This window comes from Seriola aureovittata, chromosome 6, assembly GCF_021018895.1.
Source record: "Seriola aureovittata isolate HTS-2021-v1 ecotype China chromosome 6, ASM2101889v1, whole genome shotgun sequence".
NCBI classification, from domain to species: Eukaryota; Metazoa; Chordata; class Actinopteri; order Carangiformes; family Carangidae; genus Seriola; species Seriola aureovittata.
The window spans coordinates 24586768-24607609 of record NC_079369.1 but is presented as its reverse complement, the minus strand read 5'-3'; the positions used below and the strand labels follow the sequence as shown (position 1 = coordinate 24607609).

General features: G+C 41.0%; 1 protein-coding gene across 3 annotated transcripts in view; it reads right to left on the bottom strand.

Annotated features, from left to right (window-relative positions):
• Positions 1 to 8326: 8326 nt before the first annotated feature.
• The window catches only part of nos1apa (nitric oxide synthase 1 (neuronal) adaptor protein a), a 194321-nt gene continuing 181805 nt past the window's right edge, over positions 8327 to 20842 (bottom strand). For all 3 annotated transcript variants that reach the window (XM_056379349.1, XM_056379351.1, XM_056379350.1), the window contains 3 exons: positions 16410 to 16606; positions 16046 to 16164; positions 8327 to 12866 (listed from right to left, as the gene is read on the bottom strand). In XM_056379349.1, the coding sequence (XP_056235324.1) occupies positions 12227 to 12866; positions 16046 to 16164; positions 16410 to 16606 (956 nt within the window). In that variant the 3' untranslated portion in view covers positions 8327 to 12226. The remainder of the gene's footprint in view (positions 12867 to 16045; positions 16165 to 16409; positions 16607 to 20842) is intronic.

Genomic DNA, 20842 nt, shown 5'->3' with positions numbered 1-20842 from the left:
TTTTCAGTTGTCCACTAGATGGAACTGTTTATCCTGGTATGAAGTACTAGGCTGGGAATAAAATGTTTTCTCAGGTTTCAAAGAATATTGACAGGCTACCTCTCTCTGGAAGTGGTGTTTATTGTAATAAACAGAGGATGTGGTGAGGAGGCATGACTTATGCTAAACACAAAGAAAAATTAAACAAATTTTCCTAAAATCCTGGGGGAAAAAAAAGGTTAAATCAAACCATAGTTGAGATGAAAAGGCAGTGTGCTTCAGTGTAGCTGCAGCTGACTGAAGGATGTGTCCTCTTCACTTCGTTTACCTCAGACCAGAGATTCACTCCTCTGTGACCGCTTGGAAGTTACATTTAGGACACTGTTTGATGTTCAATGTGCTATGAAATGTCGTCCTCGGAACATATACTCTGAAACAAGACATTTACATACTTCAGAGACAGTAATTAAAAAAAAGCGTCCGAAACTTCTCTGAAACTTTGCAAGAAGCTGCTCCAAGGTCAAGGAGCAACATACTTCAGTAGATGAATTAAAGTTCTGCTATTAATGGCTGCACTTAAGGATGTGGGTGTTTTGGTTTCTGAACTGGGGGTTGAAGGTCAAGAGCCAAGCGTCGTAGAGCATCTGTAGTCATAGTAGAGTCGTCTAAGAGAAGTCAGCAGAACTGTACGTCTGTTAGTCTGGCCGGTGATGCACTACGTGCAGCCGGTGTGACCCACTGTTGGCCAAGAGCAGACGGGTAAAAACAACAAGGTCCCACCTTTATTCTGCAGCATTTAACATCTGATTTCCTCTGAAACAAAGAAAATGCCCTCTGCTCTCTGAAAGCTGCTCCAGGTGTGTGAATACATTTATCTTCATTTATTTATTTATTTGTGAGGCAATTGTTTATTTTGACTCTAATCCTGAGGGAAACGCACCTAATGAAAAGGAAAAAATAATGATGTGTTTATCCTAATTCAGGCTTCATAGCTTGCCTTATTTGTTTTTTTAACAAGTGAAAAAAACAAAAACAAGTGGGAACCAAATAAGATGTTGCACTGCACTGAAAACAAATTAAACAATTATATCACACTGACAGGTTTCCTTTTCTTCCCTGAATAAAAATAAGTTTTAAGGACTCAACTCTGCATTTAGTGGCTTGTTAAAATGACTGTTTTGCAGTAAAGTCCCAGTGGCCTGTTTCACTGCACGGACACAGCTGGTGTTAGCACAGTTAACAGCCTGTGTGCCTGATTGTGTATCTGTCTGTGCATCCCGCCACTCCCATCTGGTTTTTAGAGGGCACTCTTTGACAGCCTCCTCCCATAAAGGAGGCCCTGTCTGGGCTTTGAGAGGCTGCAATAGCCCCCTGGATGACAGATGGATGGATGGATGAGGTAAAGAGAGAGGAAGCTGTAAAATAGATGTGCCCGACTTTACTTCTCATATTCTGTCTTTTTAGTCAGTCATGGGTGAACAAAGAACAAAAGTCAAAGTCAGGCAGGACCAGACACTCGGCCTGTGAGAGACGGGAGCAATTACTGTCTGAGACGTCATCGGCTCCGAGAGAGGGAAGCAGACACAGGGGAGGGGAGCAGGAAGAAGAAGAATAATAAAGGAAAGGAAGTCAAACCACAAGGGACTCCTGAACGTCCTCTGGATCTGGGAGAAGGGGGAAGTGATCAGGCAACACAGGAATAGAAATATAAACATTAAGAACAAAACACATATTTTCTCTCTTAAATTATGTAACTTTCTTTCTTTTTCCTTCTCCCTTGAGGGTGCTCGGAGGAAGATCACTGGTGGCCTCTATCTCATGCCAGTGGTGGGTTTAAACTACAGCAGGTGTTTTTTCAGGGGGTCTTCTCCTTAAAAACGTGCAAACCTCAGAGAAGCTAGAGAACTGAACAGACACCACCTCCTCAAATGAATGAATTTCATTACCACTCAAAGATGGTTTACAAAAAAATGATAATCTAATAAAATAACAACATAAACATAACGACATTAGAATAACTTCAATGTCAGCCAATCAGAAGGGAGGCTGCTTGTTTTCTGAGTAATTTAATTAAAATATAGTACATATCAGGTAAACAAAAACTAAACTAAACTAAGTCCTGCAAGGGTGGGGGGTGGGCCGGGCTTGGGGCATGGCTGAGGGATGCTTAATTGTGACATCACAAAGTTCCAGAAGTCCTGACCGCTGGTTTTAAGGCTCAGTTTCTGAATACAGGCTGTGTGCATTTCTCTGTGAACTGAGTGTTTTGATACTTTCACAGTATTAATATAGAACCTAGACCTGCTTTATAATCAAGCAACACATGGACATCTACCTTTATACTATATGGACCTTTAACTACTGGCCCAGTTACACAAACTTATGACACAATTCAATAAACTAAGCAACTAAGAAAAAGTATAAATCTGCCTTGGGTGTGAGTTGGAAGATCTTTTCCCATCAGTCTATCCACCCAGCTATCCATAATCTCTTGTCACCAGAAACTCTTGAAAGCTTTGGCAGAACACTTCTGGTACAGTGTGCAGCTGGCAGCAGCCGTAGCTTTGGCGATTATATTTTCCCTGTGTGCATGAAGCTGTTTTGAGCCTTTGCGGTGGCTGATTGGGTCAGCGGGCTCCTCTCAGGTTGTCTCTCTCACATACACACAAGGACACGGAGCCATAAGCTTCCCCCTTGCTGATCAATAAACCTGATAAGAACTCCATCCTTCCAGCTGGCAGTGACTAATGCTCTGGCAGTCAAACGGCTTCTCCTGAGAGGCGACAGTGCTGCCTGCGAACTGAGAGAGGATGATGAACCGCGCAAAAGGTGTGTGAGGTACCTGTATCAGGCAGAAAAAAAGATAGACAGCTTCAGACAAAATCTCCAGTCAAGTGAAGTCTGAGTCGCCTTTTCTGCCCTTTTCCATGTGGCTCAATCAATCTCATTCTTGATGACTTGTTCAGCCTGAAACTGTTAGAACTGAAACTCACACTAGACAGTAATAGTGATTTATGTGAAACTGATCTACACTCTGTGAGGACTCAGTGCTTTTGTATTCTTTCATCTTAAGAAATTGAAATCTCCAACAACGGCAGCAGCAGAGTCTAGACCAGGGGTGGGAAATTAATTTTCCCAAGGGGCCACATGAGGAACTGGGACTGTTGTGGAGGGCCGGACCAACAGGCTGAACTCAATTCTGCTCAATTAATTTTATATCTTTATAAAAAGCAGTATGTAATTGCAGGGTTTTGATAAGCTGCTACTGGTAAGAGTAGATGTTACGATAAGGCAGTGAAAATGTGAAGCAGGAACAGTGAAAACTCCAACATCATTATCTAATCAACAGTGACAAAAACATATTTGTGAACTGAATGTGCATGTTTTTGCTATATTTCAAAGACCAGCATTAAATTAGCTTCACACAAAGTGCTCTTGCTATGTTGTTTGTAGTCTAATTACCTCATTTGCTGTTTTTCAGTTATTTTTCTTGTTCAGTGAGTGAAATCAAGTCCGTGTTGGGCTTGAACAAGTGCAATGAAGTCAGGTTGAACGTCTGAGGTGGATAAGCGAATGACAGCTGACAGCTAATCGTCAGTGAGAGAAGATCTGTATCTGGATTTGTTAAACTTCATCACTGAGAATGTTTGTTCACATATGTAGGTAGATCCAAGGACAACCAACATCTTCTGAGCATGCCTCCTCATGTGTGCAAAGTTGAAATAAATCCAGCAGTGATACTGACTCTAGGTGCTCTGCCAGTAGTGTATCGGACTGCAGGTCTATTATTAGCATTGTCCACACTGCAAGTGAAGGGAAAAGAAATTATGTGCATTTCACTCTCAACTGTTTTGAAGTCTTCAAATCGCCTTGAAAACTCACCATGCAGCGCCCCTAACATGGATGAGTACCTGAGGAGGTGTTCAGCTGATGCTGTGGCTTCCTTCAGTGTGGGTCACAATGTTACCCTCCAGTTGACTTGACAGAAACTGTGACTTTCTCAGGAGAGCCTTCACCAGGCTGTACATTTCATGTGCAAATAGGCTCTTGCCTTGAATTTTGGTATTTAGTTCATTCATAAATGCAGTCACATCAACAGCAAATGCAAGATCTGCCATTCAGTCTGCATCTGAAAGCTCTGGGATGTCCTTGCCTTTCTTCTCACAAAACTCTCGGATCTCTGCTCTCAGGTCTCTTACTCTTTTAAGCACTTTGCCCAGGCTGAGCCATCTTACAGCTGTGTGGAGCCTATGTCACCATGTCCAGTCTCATGCTCCTCCAAAAGTGCAACAAACCGTGTGTGAGTCAATGCTCTTGCCCTGAGGAGGTTAACTACAACAACACGGTCAATTCTGAGCACTTACTTACACAACACCTCCTGATGTATAACACAACGCAAAAATACCAATTTGAGTTCTGGGTTCATATCAGTCACTTGAATCCGCTTCTAAAGTCCAACATTTGGACAGCCATCGGTTGTAACACCTGCCAGTTTGTCCCATTTCAGTCCCAGCTTGTCCAAGCATGCATTTAACATATCACTCCTCGTTTCACTGACCTGCCAGCTCCTCCGTTATCTCAAAGTCTTTAGTTATCCCACGTACAAAGGTGTGTAACAGCTCTCGTCCAGAGCCAAGGAGCAGAAGTCGAAATGTTCCGCTTTGTTTTGCAGCTGAAGCTCCAGATTTCCCGGGATGTCCTCGATCCTTCTCGTGTAGGTTCCCCTGGAGAGGGACACATCCACAAATGCTTCTTTTTTCTCAGGGCAAATTAACGCAGCAGAGCCCACCAAACACTCTTTGATCAACTCCCCATCAGAGAATCGCTTACTGTTTTTTGAGATTTTGTTTGATATCACAAAGCTGGTCTTGACTGCTCCATCCCTGGATGTGTAAAGCTTGGTAAAAAAAAGTCCTTGTTGCTTTTGCAGCTTAGCTAGCAAAGCTTCAAATGTCGGTGCCGGCTACTCTTCAGTCCCGTTCTTGTATTTGTCTGAGTGCTTAGTCTCGTTCTCGATATTTCTTCTGCAAACTAAGCACAAGGCTTTGCCTTTGACTTCAGTAACTAATTACTTGGAAGTCTATGTTTGTTAAAAACTCTACATTTTGTATCAGTCTTTCTTTTTTTCCAAACGTGAGCTAACATTTTGGAGGGCTAACAGCTAACTCACGTCTCTGTAAACTCTGTTAGCCAACACATTACAGTGACGCTGCATGCCGTAAGTAAATTGAAAAAAAAAAATAGCAGTCACCCTACCTTTGATTCATAATTTCCAACTGACCTCACCGGGCCGGTCGTGTACAGACAAAGGGGCCGGAAGTGTCACAGTCTGAGGGGTGTTTGAGTGACTTGAAAGAGGTTTGCACCAGAGAGACTTGTAGTTTTCATAGAGACAAGTTAGTCGCTACGAAATTACACCTGCTAGACAGGAAGACCATACATACAACTAACAGATACAATTCAAGCTAACAAAAGCTCAAAACACTGACATTAGCTTGCTAATATTTGACTTAATTTAGACTGAAGTCTAAACGTGTTAATATGGTTGACTGGATCTAATCGCTGTTTCGTAATGATGTAAGCATTTTGATATAGTGTCAGGTCAAGTATGTCAATATTACTACTTTTAATCTTCAATCTAAACTAATGTTAGCATTAGTTTTGCCAGTTAACTAACCTAGCTCCATTAGGTAGCCTAAGTAACACCTGGCAGATTAGTACAGTAACAAATATCTCTATGTAGTTTCTGTGGTGAAATATTAATGTAAATATTCGCCATATGTCAAATGAAAGTTGTAAAAACTTTTTGTGAAATGTAATTCAGTCTACATCATTAATAAACTGCGTTTTAATCAACTCATGCCAGATTGACCATATTATCTCTTTTATGAGTTGTTTTGTAATGATGTAAGCATTACAAAAGCTAACACCAGCCAGCTCACAAGAAGAAAGCCAACAGGCTCCATGGTAAAGCTACACTGAGAAAGGTCATTTGCATTGTGACATGGTTGCTAGACTTTTATCTTTGAATTCCTCTTTCTCTCAACATTTATCTGCCTCTTACATCCTCATCTGTATTTCCAGTCGTTACCCGTGCACAGCTCACGTCTCATGTGACATTTAGAGAGACCTGGCTGTAATCATGACACTGCTGTTCCTATCTTTTCATCACTTTGACATTCAATTCCTCATCTGATGATCCAGAGTTCGACCTCGGTGAGCAGACTGAAACTGAAACTCTGTGGGGATGGGGTGGAGTTGCCTCGTCAAACAATAGAACATATTAAATATACATTGCATTGATATAACAGCCTCACAATCAGTATGGGGTCTACTTTTTACAATGACAAAGGAACATCTAGTTATTCATTTTCAGAGCTCATTTGCAGCAGCTCCGGAGGCGGTCTGTCTGATTGCTGTGCTAATTTTTCCTTCAGATCTCTGCTTGAGAAACAGTTGGACATAAATAACAACACATTGTGGAGCGAGGATAACAATGTATGTGAGCCTCACAAAGTATCAGACGGGACCAGTTCAAGTGTTAACAGCAACTCAACACTGGATGTTGTGAGGAGAAAAAGATTTGTTGCACTGACCTCTGTGGGTTGAAAGTATCAGGGTCTCTGGTTCCTTTGACCACATCCAACAGCACAAGTAACTGTAGTCAGGACCCCACCCAGCAGTGATGTTGTGGCAGATCATACAACACTGTTGGGAGACCACATGTTCTTTTGTTCTACAGGCAAAAGAACTAGCTTCCCCACAATTCCTCATTGTTCACACCTGGGGACGACCCTCCCCGAAGGAACCTCACTGACCAGTCGGTGTTGGTCAGTGTGTGACATGTGGTTGTCAACAGACATTACCAGATCCTCGTCTTTGTTCTTCCTCTTTTCTACTTGACTTGTTCAGGAGCGGCAGCTCCTCTTCCCCCTCAGCTCTTCAGGGAGCAGCAAGGCTCCCAGCCCAGGTCATCAACAGTAGCGACGCCAGCGGACAAGTTTAATTCAGTGGCTACAACACAAAGTCTGCCAGTCAGACCTTTAAAAAAGCAAATGCAAAAATATGAAAAAAATAGGATATTAAATCCTGAAGATACACCTCGGTATGTTTACAGCACTCACAGATGAATTATTCTTTAATCTCTATGCTTGCTAACCTGGGACTGTCAATGCTTCACTGTTTCAAAATATGAAACCAAAGAGATTTTCAAATTCCTCTGGGGCCCATGGTGGCTGAGGGGCTTCTTATCTTGTTTAAAGACATACTTCACTGATTTTACACATGAAGCTCAGCCTGTGGAAACAGTTGAGTAATTGCTTCTGCGATTCTGAAGGGAGGGGGGATGCTTTCAAAGTTTGAGAAAATAATGGCTAAAATTCGCAAATTTTAATGGAAACCCACGGTGAAAGACCCAAAGAAACATGTTGCATTTTGAGATGTCCAATGTGTCCTGTACTATGGACTCAAAGTCTCTCTTCTGCTTTGATTTTGCTTTTTTATTTGTCTCTTTCAAGCTTTTCAAGTTTGTAGAAATCCAATACTGAATCACTGGAGTTTCCTTTTACAAGCAAACACTTAAAATGAGCTTGGGAAACTGTTAGTTTTGGTGATTTGTTCTGAAACACTGAACTGTGTTTACTCGGCAAAACTTGAAAATTAATTCAGCTGAACACTTCTCTCCTGTCAGATTATGACATGCCATAAAGAAATGTGTTTAAACAGGGTGTATAACTGTCCCGCACACTTGATGATTCATTATTCAGGAGGCCTAGATTCCTTTGTAAAGAATGAATAAATGCATCATGCTTGAATTATTGAACTGTGACAAGACCTGTGTGTCTAAGCTGATCGGGTGTTTACACCACCGATGTGGAAGTTAGGTAAATAAACCGCCTCTTCCAGCGGTCGACTCCATCCGTGGATTCCTCCTCTGTCGTATTCCTCAAGGGCTTCGACGTGTCTCGATGAGGCAAACAAACAAGAGGCCAGTGACACATGGAGACGCTGAGAGGAGGACCAGGACTTCCCAGAATTGGGACAAACACAGATGAATTAAACATCAGAGCGACTCCGGCTCCTGAATTCATGCCACCGCCATCCCTCCATGTTTGACATTCTATCAAACAGAGGGAGGACACACACAAGGGCCGGTCTATGCTGAGACTGACACAGATTTACAAAAAAAAGAAAACTGACAGGGACATCAGCTCCATCTAAACAGGAAGTGGGAGGCAGGAATGAGGTGATGGAAAAGACATAAAAGACCGGAAATGCCCAGAATAAATGAAAAGAGGCTTTTTCTACAGAGAGAAAACAAGTCACAAAGTCACACAAGACAAAACCAGAAGGTCACGATCACGTCTATTTCCAGTTTTTTTGTTTAAAAGATTACAAGAGTTATTACATCCCCACTTTATAAAAGATACAATAGGAAAATATAAGGTAAAAATCACTGATTCATTTTGATTTTTGTAGCATATTTTCATCACATAAAACATTCACTTAATTTGCAGCAGTGTGAAGATACTATGAATAAAAAAGTCCCAGGTTTGCTTAAAAAAAACCTTCATGTGCAGCATTTAGCTTCCTTCATTCTTCATCTTCATCATCATCATCATCATCATCATCATCATCATCATTGCTGAAATTATGTTGACTGGCTTTACACAGAGAAAAACAAAAACAAGATTGAACAGCATAAAAATAGAAAGCAGAAATCATGTTTTCTTTAATCAGATTCGGAGGCAGCTACAGAACAGATTGTTGCCATGACTAGATTCTATGCCTGAATATCAAAATAAATCACTTTCCTTCATTTGTTAGAGCAAGAGATAATTTGCATATTCACAGATATTGTAAAAAAAAAGAAAAAAAAGAGCGACAGAATATTTCCCTAAAATATACACCACTGTTCCTTCATCAGACAATACAACAGAAATGTAGTTAAGTGGTTTTTATAAAGTAAAATTAGAACTTTCTAAAGCTGCTCTGGCTGTTCTTTTTAAAAAATGCCTTCAGCTGCTTTTCAATGACATGTTTTCCAGACTGTCTGAAGCCATTTAGTATCTTATTGCTTTCACCTTCTGAATCAGTTCAAGCAGCTGCCGTCAGTCTGATGGTGCGTGTGTTTGGTTTGGAAACCTCAGTGTTGCCTTAAATTAAAACATATTATCTCAATTAGCTTATTATTGTAAATGATGGGTCACACATGAACACAACATCTTCTGCTAAAGTTCAGACACTTGTGGTTGTTTCACATAAGAGATTTCTGTATTTGTTTCTCTGAGTTTCTCTCACTAGTTTAAAGTGAGCAGAGCTCAGCTGAGAATACTTTGTCATATATATGAAAACCGGGGGGGGCAGTCAGAGTGCAAACCACATGCCAAATGCCAAATGCCCTAAGCAGCGAGTCCTGGGTTCGACTCCTGTCTGGTTGGAGTCTTTGCTCATTCCCCTGCACATTTCCTGTCTATATTCACTGTCTTATCAAATGCAAAGGCATAAAAAGGTCCCCCAAAAAAAACTTAAAACCAAAAAATGTATGTAAATTGAAATATAATGAGAGTCGGTGGCTTGTTTGCTAATGTTGCTAAGCTACTGTCAATCACATGTGATCAAACCACACCCACACAGACCTGATGAAACTTTAAGTTTGATTGTTGCACATTTAGTCACAAAACTTATAAAGAAATAAAATATACTTTGAACACAGGTTTTCATGGGGAGTCAGTGATATTCTAGTTAGATTTTAAAACACAAACACAACTGAAGCATCAAAAACATAAAAGAAAGGTTTTTAAAATTATGTCCTGTTTTCAATTTTTGTGACTGATTGAAGTTTTGGTCTCATTTTCAAGTGTTTTGATGAGCAGAACACCATCAGACTTTGTGAACTGTCTGGACAATTTCAGTAAAGGTCAAATATATTCTCTCGTTCCTTTTCATAACATTAGGTCCAATAGGTTTATATGTTGTTTCCATTTGCCCAAAAAGTTATCCAGCCATGCAAACTGTTTTGTTTTGGAGATGTCCAAAAAAACTTCCCACCCCAAAACAATGAATATAAATTCTGTTTGTGATCCTCGAAAAAACACATTTGAAAAACTCAACAGCAGCAAGTGCTTCCACAAAGAGAGTTCTTTTCAAAGAACTTCAAATTGATTAAAAATAAAACAGACAAAAAAGGAAAAACTGTCCATAAAAAGTCTGTGGAGTTCAAGATAAAACAAATTGGGAAAATTATTTTTTTGTAATTTGGCTGAACTGATTTAATGGTTTGTCTTGTGGGTGACATCAGACATCAGTGACAGCTTTAAAATAAATGGGGATCTTTATGTCAGTGAGACAGGAGACAGAGACAAGGCTTCTTTTCTCTGACAGAGTCCAGCTCCACATTCCTCTCATTCTGCTGGGCATGACCTGACCACAGCTACAGCTGGCTCTGTGTCCGCTTCACTCTCTTCTGGGAATAGTTGTTTTTTTTGTGCTATTTTCTGAGGTCAGGAAATCCCTGCACAGTGGTCATTTATGGAAGCCGCCTGCCAGTCATTTTCAGGTCTGGGATTTGGAATCTTAATCCAGTCGCACGGATCAGATCTACAGATAATAGTGTTAGAAAAATACTGATCTCCACTTTGATTGTGCTCAAACAACCACTGCAGCTCGATCGTGCTCCTCCTGATCCACAAGCTCATCTTTAACCTGCTGAACACACCTGACACAGTCTCTCTCTGCTGGGTCAGAAAAGTCAGGAGATTTAAAACAAGTATATGAACCGATATTAAAATGTTAAAAAAGCTTTGACTTTGGTTTTCACCTTCTCATTCCTAGATGAGGTGAAAATAAAGGAGAAAAGTCTCTTCTGTGTGAATTATTGCTTCTCTTCACACTCAGACAGCTCTGTTAAAACAATGTAACAAAAATTACCTGTCTGACTGAGCCACTAATTTGCATCTTTGGTCTGTCACTTAACGATCTGCTTGAATAAAACACACCTCTTTCATCTTTTTTCTGATGACAACTAATTATCTTTTGCTCAAAAACAACTTTCCACCTGCCCGCCCTCCACATGCCGCTTCTCCATCCGCTCATCATGACGCTCTGTCAGGTTTTTAGGGGGGGATGATAAAAATTCACTTTCAGTTCAGCCAGTGAGATTTCCAGCTTTAAAAGGTCACTCTCAGGGTTGCACTGGGTGCCAGAGGTCAGTGTGGGAGGGGACAAGCTCTGTTGGTGTTGCTGCAACTCCAAATGGACCAAAGAGCATAAGAGATGATTTAATATGGATGAAGCCAAGGGTCAAAAGCCTTCCAGTCCTGACCACAATCTGGCAGAAATGGCTGCTTGATATTCTGTACTGACTGAAATCAAAGTGAACTTCCCCCAAACCTCGCCTTCTCCAACACATCCACAATCGTTCAGCCTCTCTCACTCGTTTCCTTCTTCTTCTTCTCCTTCCAGAGCCTGCATTCTGTTTTCAAACAATTTCCTCTCATTCTGTCATCTACAGTAATTCTGGTTGTCATATTAGTTGCAGTTTCTGACTGTAGCAGCTTTTGTATAATATGAATTTATGACTAACGCGTAACAAAATGTCCCTTTATATGGATTCAAAATGTGATGGTCTTGTAATTAATTGCTTAATATCTTATATCTTAGAAGTTTTTTATGCTCACCAGTACTTTGACATTTGCAGCCCATTTAAAGGGACATTTCATGACACTAATTACATTCATTATTACATTATCTGCCCTTACTTAAGCAGACATGACGTGTTATTAAAGTAATAAAAAATTCTGAACTTTAACTGCACTAAAATGAATCCTCAAGTTCAACCCATCTTCTCTCTCCTTTTTATCCATCATCCAGTGCTGGTCCGTCTCATTTTTATTCATTAAGAAGAAGCTTGTAGTGTCTGACTGACCGTAGATCAGCCAAGCTGGAGGGCCTGATTTTACTAGCATGACCTTTAAACTCGTCCACACTCGTCAAAAGCTGCTGAAAAGTTAAAAAAGCAACAGATTGGGCCCTCGCTCTGGCTCCGAGAACCACTCGCTCCCTTTCCCTACAGCACAGCCCGGAGCAGGGTGAGTTATATATTTAAAAAGTGGCAGTGAATATTTGATCCACAGTCTGTTTGAATTACTGCCACAGACATTTGAAGCCTCTTGAGTAGAAATTAAGAGAAAAAGTTCCAAACTTTTTGAATCATACTGAAATGGTTTCTGGACCCCGGCTCTGCTCGTTACTCAAAGGACAGCAGGTCTGGGTGGGGCTCTGTGTCTTCGGCGCTCCCTGCGGTGCCTTTACTGCAGGTGGTGCCGTTCCCCACCAGGACCTCCTCGCCCAGGCTGATGCGACAGGGAGGCTTCCCCGAGCAGGGGGTGGAGGCAAGCCGGGAGTCCGGCCCTGATGCCTTCTCCCAGATGTTGCAGGGTTTGGCTCTGGGCTCCAGCAGAGGGGGATCTTTGTTGATGAGGTCTGGTACAGAGAGCTGGAGCTGAGGCTGATGCTCCTCCACGTCTCCATCAGTGCCTCTGTCTTCCATGTCATCTTCTCCACCTATAACTCCATCCAGCTTGCTGTTGCTCCCCGTCGTCTCTGGTTGAGCAGCCACTTTCTTCTCTGCGTTGCTCAGCGGCAACGTGACATCCGTCGACCCCTCTTCCTCCTTCTCGCCCTGCTGCTGCTCCTCCTTCGCGATCAGGGGCGTCTTTTCCGGGGAGGAGAGGATTGAGGAAGAGTCTGGAGCGTCTGGAGAAGAGACCACTGGGTCCGAGGAGATCATCATGTCCTGGGTGGTCTTCAGTGCTCGAGGGAGGCGCTTCTTCCCGGATGGGGGTGGTGGGTCCAGCCGAGGGAAGGAGTCGAAGGAGGAGATGTGGCTGGAAGAGAGGAGAGGAATGGAGGTAAATACATGTGAGGATGATAAGGAGAAAAAAACAGGGAGGTGGATGATGGAGAAAAGACAGAGACAGACGGCAGAGACAGAAAAAGTTGTTAGTGATCATCACAGGTAATATTAAGTACCATAAAGACCTTTTGTATTAATATATGGATCCAAGTTTTATACTAAAATGGGTGACCTACTAAATTGTGAATTTGCTGTTTTGCTAGAGGCAAACACAACTGATGTCCACCTGTTTCATTAGACCAGAGGTTTTCAAACTGTGAGGTATGACCCCCTACGGGGGGGGGGGGCACGGGAGAGTTGCATTGGCGTGAAGGGAGAAACATGAGGCAAAGATGGCAAGCAACAGGAAGTAGTTATCGTAGTTTGGCTTGTTTACCAACACCATCAACAGCTGGAGCACCAGCAGAGGCTGTGACACAAAGTTCATGGAGGCAGTAAAAGTACTTTAAAAACATTTAGTTGCACAAATGCTGCAGTTTGTGTTAAAATCAAGAACCCTGCCTCGGACAAAACACATGATCTATGGTGATGACGAAAGAAAGACTGAGAGAAAAAAAACTACAAAAAAATTATGATGCAACTTCAGTGAGTTGTTTTAAGTGTGAAAGAACAGAATTACTGCTCCTGTCAAACTGTTATGACTTCACTTTACATTGCTGTCATCACACTGGGCAGGGAGGATAAAAACATATGTTAAATGTAACAGTTGTTTTGTTAATGTCACTACATTTCTTCTTTTTTTTTTTTTTTACTTATTTTTTCAGGCATTTTTGTCTTTATTATAGCCAGAGAGAGAGAGAGACAGAGAGAGAGAGAGCGAGAGAGATAGAGAGAGAGAGAGAGAGAGAGAGAGAGACAGAGAGCGAGAGAGAGAGAGAGAGAGAGAGAGAGAGAGAGACAGAGAGTAGACCAATGTGTCTTGGGAATAAGGAAAATGCAAAGAATAATAATTCTGAGTGGAGCTACATTTCTGAAGAAAACAAATGTAATATTTGCAAGATGCAGAGGCTACAAACAAACAGAAACGCCGACATTAAGACGACAGGTGAGAAGTCAGCTTCCTCTACTCTGCAATGACTAAATGGATCTTTTCATGTAGATTTCATTTAGAGTCAGGAAGTCTCCTTAAAGAGTAACTGAACAGTGTCCACCACTTAACACAAGGACGTCAGGTTCGGTAGCTTCACATCACTAAACACATCACATTTAGCTGATAACTAATTGGATGATGGCGACAGTGATTTTTGGAGAATAACTATAATAACCTGTCAGGGATTGTTGGAGTGAGATTCATTATGAATTGTGTCAAAAATTCAGTTTAATTTAAAGGTTTCCTGCTGATTCAGAGTGGATTTGCTCCATGCAAATGGCTCTTCACTGTGTGCAATCAAAGTGTTTACACAAACATTACTAATTTCTCAAGGTGTTCACTACAAAGACAGAAAATTACCATGGTAACTGTTTCCCATGGTGATGAATAATAAAAAAAGGACTTATTATGACTGTTGCCTGATCACTGACCGGAGCTGACAGAGACACAAAGACAATGTAGTTCAATAAACACAGCTGTGATGTGTGAGGATATAAAGAGCATTTATTTATCAAAGTAGACATATGATGACTGAAATAATCAGTCAACACCACGACTGAGTGTTTCCACCTTGGAGCTGCAGTGAACCAATGACACAAACCTAAGGAACCAATCCTGTCAATTTGTGGGGACAGGAGGCGGGGCTAAATAAATCTGAAACCTCGTCAGTACAGAGACTCAGCGTTAGCATTAGCACAACTGCTAACACTGTGTTAGCCACTGCCAGTTACAAGCTAACAAACAACATAAACAAATAAAAGATGCTAAATACGCTAACCGTTCTGATATGTCTGCTATTCTCTGATTCTGGTCTCCACAGACTCCTCACTTTCATTTTTATATGGGAAAACCATGTTAAAAAAAAATCTAAATATTTTAAGTCTGGAGAGGAACTTTAATGTTTCTAGCTTCATCTGTACAAAGTAAGCTAATGTGTCTATTAAGAACATCAATTACAATCTTAATACAGGAGGAAATAAAACCTTATAAGATAAATTCGACTTTTTATTTCCATGGGGACAAATGAAGAAAACGTTTTTAGTGCACTCCCTAGCTCATCTCATGCATTCATGATTCAACCATGGGGAGTCAGTCAGTTACTACTAAAACAAAAAAACTCTCAGGTCCACCCGCTCAAACCAGTTGGTGGTCTGTCAAAATCTTTACAGATCATCACTGGTAAATTAAACCAAATATATTCACAGTCCAGTAATTGGAGACAAATGGGAGCAGAGCTGCTGAAAAATGATTTTGCCTGACTGATCTTCAGTTGGAGAAACAACAGATCAATGACTCTGGAACAAATCCACATACACAAAACTGAGTGTGTGTGTGTGTGTGTGTGTGTTTGTGTGTGTGTGTGTGTGTCTGTGTGTAAGCAAGTTATGAATGCAAAAGAAAAAAGAAAAAAAAAGGCATTTCCATTTCTGGAAAGGAATATAAGAAGTTAAAAAGTTCAGTCTTATTCAATTGCAGACCTCTCACAGGAGCCTTTGATGTGTCATCACTAATTTAAATCCACATTTCACAGGAAAAATCTTAAATTATTCACCTTTTCTGACCCGATGCCTAATTTACACTGACAGACACTTCTCTTATGAAAGGTAATTTAATATTTTTGCCTACAATGAGATAATGTCTTGCAGGGGTTTTATCATTAAAATGAATGTGTAGCCTTGGAAAGTGATTTTTATATATTCATCCTGAAAGTATAAAAGCACTAAAAAACTATTAGAAGAGAGTAAATGTTTAATTTATGATGATTTTAGGGTCAGGATTAGGGTTTAAATTAAGATTAAGATTAAGTTTAGATGAGGCTACATTTAAACTGAGCTTGTGTGAGTGCTTTTTGATGGTCCTGTTGCCAGCTCAGGCACTGGTACTGGTGCTAATATGACCAGTACGAGTTTTAATAGCAGCAGCTGTATTATAAAAGTTCACAGACACTGACACACACACACACACACACACACACACACACTCACGCACACAAACACACACTCACACACACACACAAACACAAACCCGAACACACACACACTGAATCACTTTCCTCCTACCTGTTAGTCTGGTTGAGTTGGTCCATGCAGCTCCACACGGCACCAACGTTTTTGTTGACCTCAGTGACCCCAATGTCCCCGAGGTGGCTGGGCTCCTTTCGCCTTAACAAGTCATTCACCTGGAAGGAAGGAAGGAAGGAAGGAAGGAAGGAAGGAAGGAAGGAAGGAAGGAAGGAAAGCAGGAAGGCAGGAAGGCAGACAAATGTTTCAGTCAGATGTTTATCAGCTCAATTGATGTGACAATAACACTTGCACCCAGTTCTGTATTCTGACCACATTATAATAATAAGAATAAATGGCGTACGTACATTCGGACCTGCAGAACTCTTCAGAACTGCTCAGTTTCTGTTTGTGTTGTACCAACCTTTGCCCCGACAGCCTTGCCCAGGTTAATGGCATTTTTCAGCCTCTGTTGACCTCCGGAGGATGGAGAGTCAACGGAGCTGGACCCCAGGTTAGGATTAGCTGATGCTGGGGAGCGTCGGGCCGACGGCTGGCCTTGCCTGGAAATCTGGGGACTCTGCTGCTGGGCAATGGAGTTCTCAAACATACTTTGATCAACTGGGGAAAAGAGACAAGACAGGGGAGAGGAAGATAGAGAGGTAAACACACAGCAGGATTTAACAGAAGATGTGGCTACGAATCTGCAGACCCTTCAAGAATTAGATGATATCGATGGGATGTCTGCTCTGAGAGATGCAGAAACGCAGTTCTGAAGGGAAATGAAAGAAAGACTTCACTGAAATGCAAGAAAGCTGTATGTTCAACATGTTCCCGGTACACAGTTTCTCTATAGCATTGCCAAATATGCTGCTTCTGTCCTATCAGCTGTTATATCTCTGAAACTCCGCTGGAAATAGCATATTTAGTAATTTTAGGCAAAGCAACAGTTGTTTAGAACACGCTAAACATATGGAACAACACCTTGCAAGTGCATTACACTGAAATGTTTCTTTGAAGATTTTATGTCTCAATTTGAATCCATTGTAACTGCTGAGAACCCAAGCTGACTTCTGCTGCAATTGTCAATGAAGAAGATAACGACAAACTTTTCAGGGCCACCTTTCGAGTCTAAAGGCGTCAAGTGTTTGATACTCAAAGGTAGATTTTTGGGAGTAATCCTTTAAATGACCATTTCATGTTCCTTCTATCACAGCTTTATTATTAGCTTGGGCTAAGTAGGACTCAACTGCATGACTCAGAGACGCAAGTAAAAGTTCAAAACAGTCCACCTTTATTAAGGCTTGGCAGGCAGAAGCATGCAAGGGCAAACCGTAGGTGTAGTGAGGGAATAAGCAGCTGTTGATAGCAGGCAGGGAGATCAACCAAAATGCAAAAGTAACAGGCAAAAGGCAAAAACAGAAAGCACAACAGACAATCTGGCAGGGAACGAGTGAAAGTGGGCTGGAAAAAATACTAAGAGCTGATTAGGGACGTGCAAACGGGTAAGTAGGTGGGTAGGGAAGAGTCAGGTGGCTGAAAGGTGGGGCTACTGCAGGGCTGGAGGGCGTGGCGGGGTCTAAAATGACAGGGGGGTACGTAAAATCGAAAAGGCAGGCAGAGAATGAATGAATGTACTGCAACACTTCCTGTGTTACTCTGCAGCTTCATACGAAACAAAGGAAGATTCAAAGGGATTTCATGAGAACGGACGCAACAAATGGGTTCCACATGGCAGAGCAGTAACACTGTATATCACGTAATAATATGTAAAACAAAACATAAAGCAACTGCAATGACACATGCACACAAACAGTAGTAAGACATGTATAAATGAAGCAGAAATGGACTGAAATGCAGGATCAGAAACAGCAGAACACAAAATGGAGCTCAGGTGGTTGTCAATCCACTGAAGACAGAAGTTCTTACCTCTTGGAGAGAAATGTTTCTCAGAAGGCATTTAATGAAACATAGAAGAACCAGATTTCATTTTACGTCTAAAGAAGCAGATTATTAAACAGTTTTTGCTTTGTCACACAAATGGTGCTGATTCATGATCTATAAGAGGACGGATCAAAGGAGGAAATGGGTAAGAGCTGAGAAATGTATACACATATCTAAAAGGTACACAGTCTTGGTCAGATAAATGGAGAGAAAACATCACCATTTGGAAACAGATGGAGCATCAAAAATGGGCGGAGCAGGTACCCTTGACTTCACTTTGCACACACAAGTATTTGACTTACTGCCCCAATCATGAGATAGGGATACAAAAGCACACCAGCCAGAAGTCAGAGGAAATGTGATCCAATATTATGAATCAATGTGATACAAAGGACACACAGAGTAACTTCAAGAGAACAGAGATATGAGAAGAACAGAGGGAAAGACACACATTTACTTTACAGCAAGCTGGCACTTATTCTTAGAAGTCATCAAATCGCAAATCAATTACTACAGCAGAGTGCTGCAAAGTGAAACCACACCAAGACTCGCAATAAATGTAATTATATAACACAGATGAGATATGTGCGTATGTCTGCAGATACTGCAGATACTGAAGCTGCATTCAGGACTGTTCTGCATTGTGTTTCAGTGCATACAAGATTATAATGGATAATTATAAAGGAAATTTGAGCACTACATGCTTTCCTCTGCTTCTGCTGCAGCATTAGTTCAGACTAAAACAGCTCTGTGTTAAAAAAGGCAAAAGACTGTGTTGGTGTAAGTGTGGATAATGTTGCATTAGGTTTTTTTTTTTACTTCAAACTATTAAGCTAATGAAAAATAAGTACTGCAAAGACTCCAAGTCTAGTTACAAAAACATCTATAGGTTTGAAGAGGCTTTTCAGATGGCAAAATGTGTATATTGGTTTATGATACAATGAGTCAACAAGGTAAAGGAGATGCCGGCACTCACACTCGAATAGTCTCGGTATTTAATATGAATATTATATTATTTCATTTAAATATTATCTCCTTTACGTTGTTGACTCAGCTTTGACTGTGCACACGCAACAGTTTCCTGCTCAGGATTTTGAGTTGTGCACGCTGCCACTGTTTTTTTCTTAATACAATGAGTCATCTAAATTTCAGCTAGCAACCTTTTCAGCTTGGAGAGCTTTATCTCCCTATTAACTCCTTATTAACAATTGAATGAGATATTGTAGAGTTCTGAGAACAAAATGCCAGGGGAACATAAATGACCCAGTACAGAGAAAACTGAAAAATACCTTGCAGAGTTGTTGTGACTGAAGGATGAGCATGTGTTAGCATTTAGCTCACCAGCTTTAGGCATCAAATAGCGTTGTTGGTAGTCCCCATGTCACCACTTTTTTCTAGGACCTATTTTTGTAAAGATGTGTGATGAATGCTTGACAGAAAACACAGTGTAAAGCAAACACTGGATGTTGTAAAAACAACTTAGTTACTGTATTTTTATTTTGTCGCAACAAGTCTCTTACTTGTTAGCTAGCATTGCTGTTAGCTAGTTATTAGCATTGCTTGCCACATGAATGCAGTTTGTTGGTAAAGGTTTGGGTCTGTTATGTGTTTAACTGAATGTGTTGGTTTGATTCTTATTTCTGTTTGCATATTATGTTTTTATTAGAGTTCAACAGTGGTATAACTTTAAACTGTTAGCTAACCATCGAGCTCTGATAAGGAGAACTCTTTGTGGACATTATAAGGCCTATGTCAGTATACCCTTGCCCATTCATAGCTGTGATAAAAAAAAAAGACACAATTTACATGCATTAAGTCTTTGTTCAATATTCTGCCTATCTGCCAAGGTCATTCATGTGAACTGACTGTACATCAAGGTCATCAAGTGATCTCAGGATCGATAGTGTCACATTGCACAGGCTATAAAAACATTCTTATTGATCCCACCAGACAATGAGGCCACATATTCCTCCCACTTTAACTCCTAATGGAGAGGTAATGGATGGACTTGTAATGTAGTAAGCCCCGTGGAGGGCTTGGTGAAGGGCACAAGAAAGGGAAGCTGTTTGTGCAACCAGATTTACAATGTGCTCTGTAAAATGAATGTATAATTCAACATTTAATGTTTTACAGGTTTTCTCCCAGCATGTCATAAAGCCATGCTGCTGAAAAGGTGAAACCTGCTGTTCGGGAATCAACCCAGGTGTCTCAGTTTGGCTCATTTACACACAGATGTGATTCATCATCACTATTTATGACCATTTCTCAGCCGGACTGTCACAGAGCCAGCTCTGAACCTCTCTTTGCTCCTGGAGCTCCTGTATACTGTAAATGAAGGCATTTTCTCGAATAAAGTTCTGCATGCAAATGCCAGTATGTCCACTGAGACTTGAGGTCAGTGTGTCCCGGTTAAATTGACTTACAGGGACAGAGCTGAAGCCAGAAACATATCTTAAGTCAAATCTAAAACAAAAGACAACAAGAGTAATGCTTGAGTAACAATTAATTATATAGGAGGAGGATGTAGATATGGCTGGTATCAGGATTCTGCAGAAAGAAATAAGGAACTTGTAATTTCTTTTATTACAAGTTGAATAAATTCCAAATGCTCCCTTTTTGGTGTATCCTGTGCTTCTATCTGGATGTTAAGATTGCTGAGTTTGTGCATTTGGGAGCTGATTTGAAATCCACTGTGGTCACTGCCAAGTCGGGAGTATGGCACAGTGCCAGGGCAAATTGTAGCATAGGTTGTCATCATAATGCAGGAGAGTGTTGAGAAATTTGTTACACAAAACAATGTGTGAGACCGTAAATGTGAAACGTGGGTGGGTGAGTGATGTAAATGGGACGTACTCTCTGTAACAGTGACCTTAGGTGTTGGTCGTGGTTGAAGAATTGAGGAAGATGAGAAAG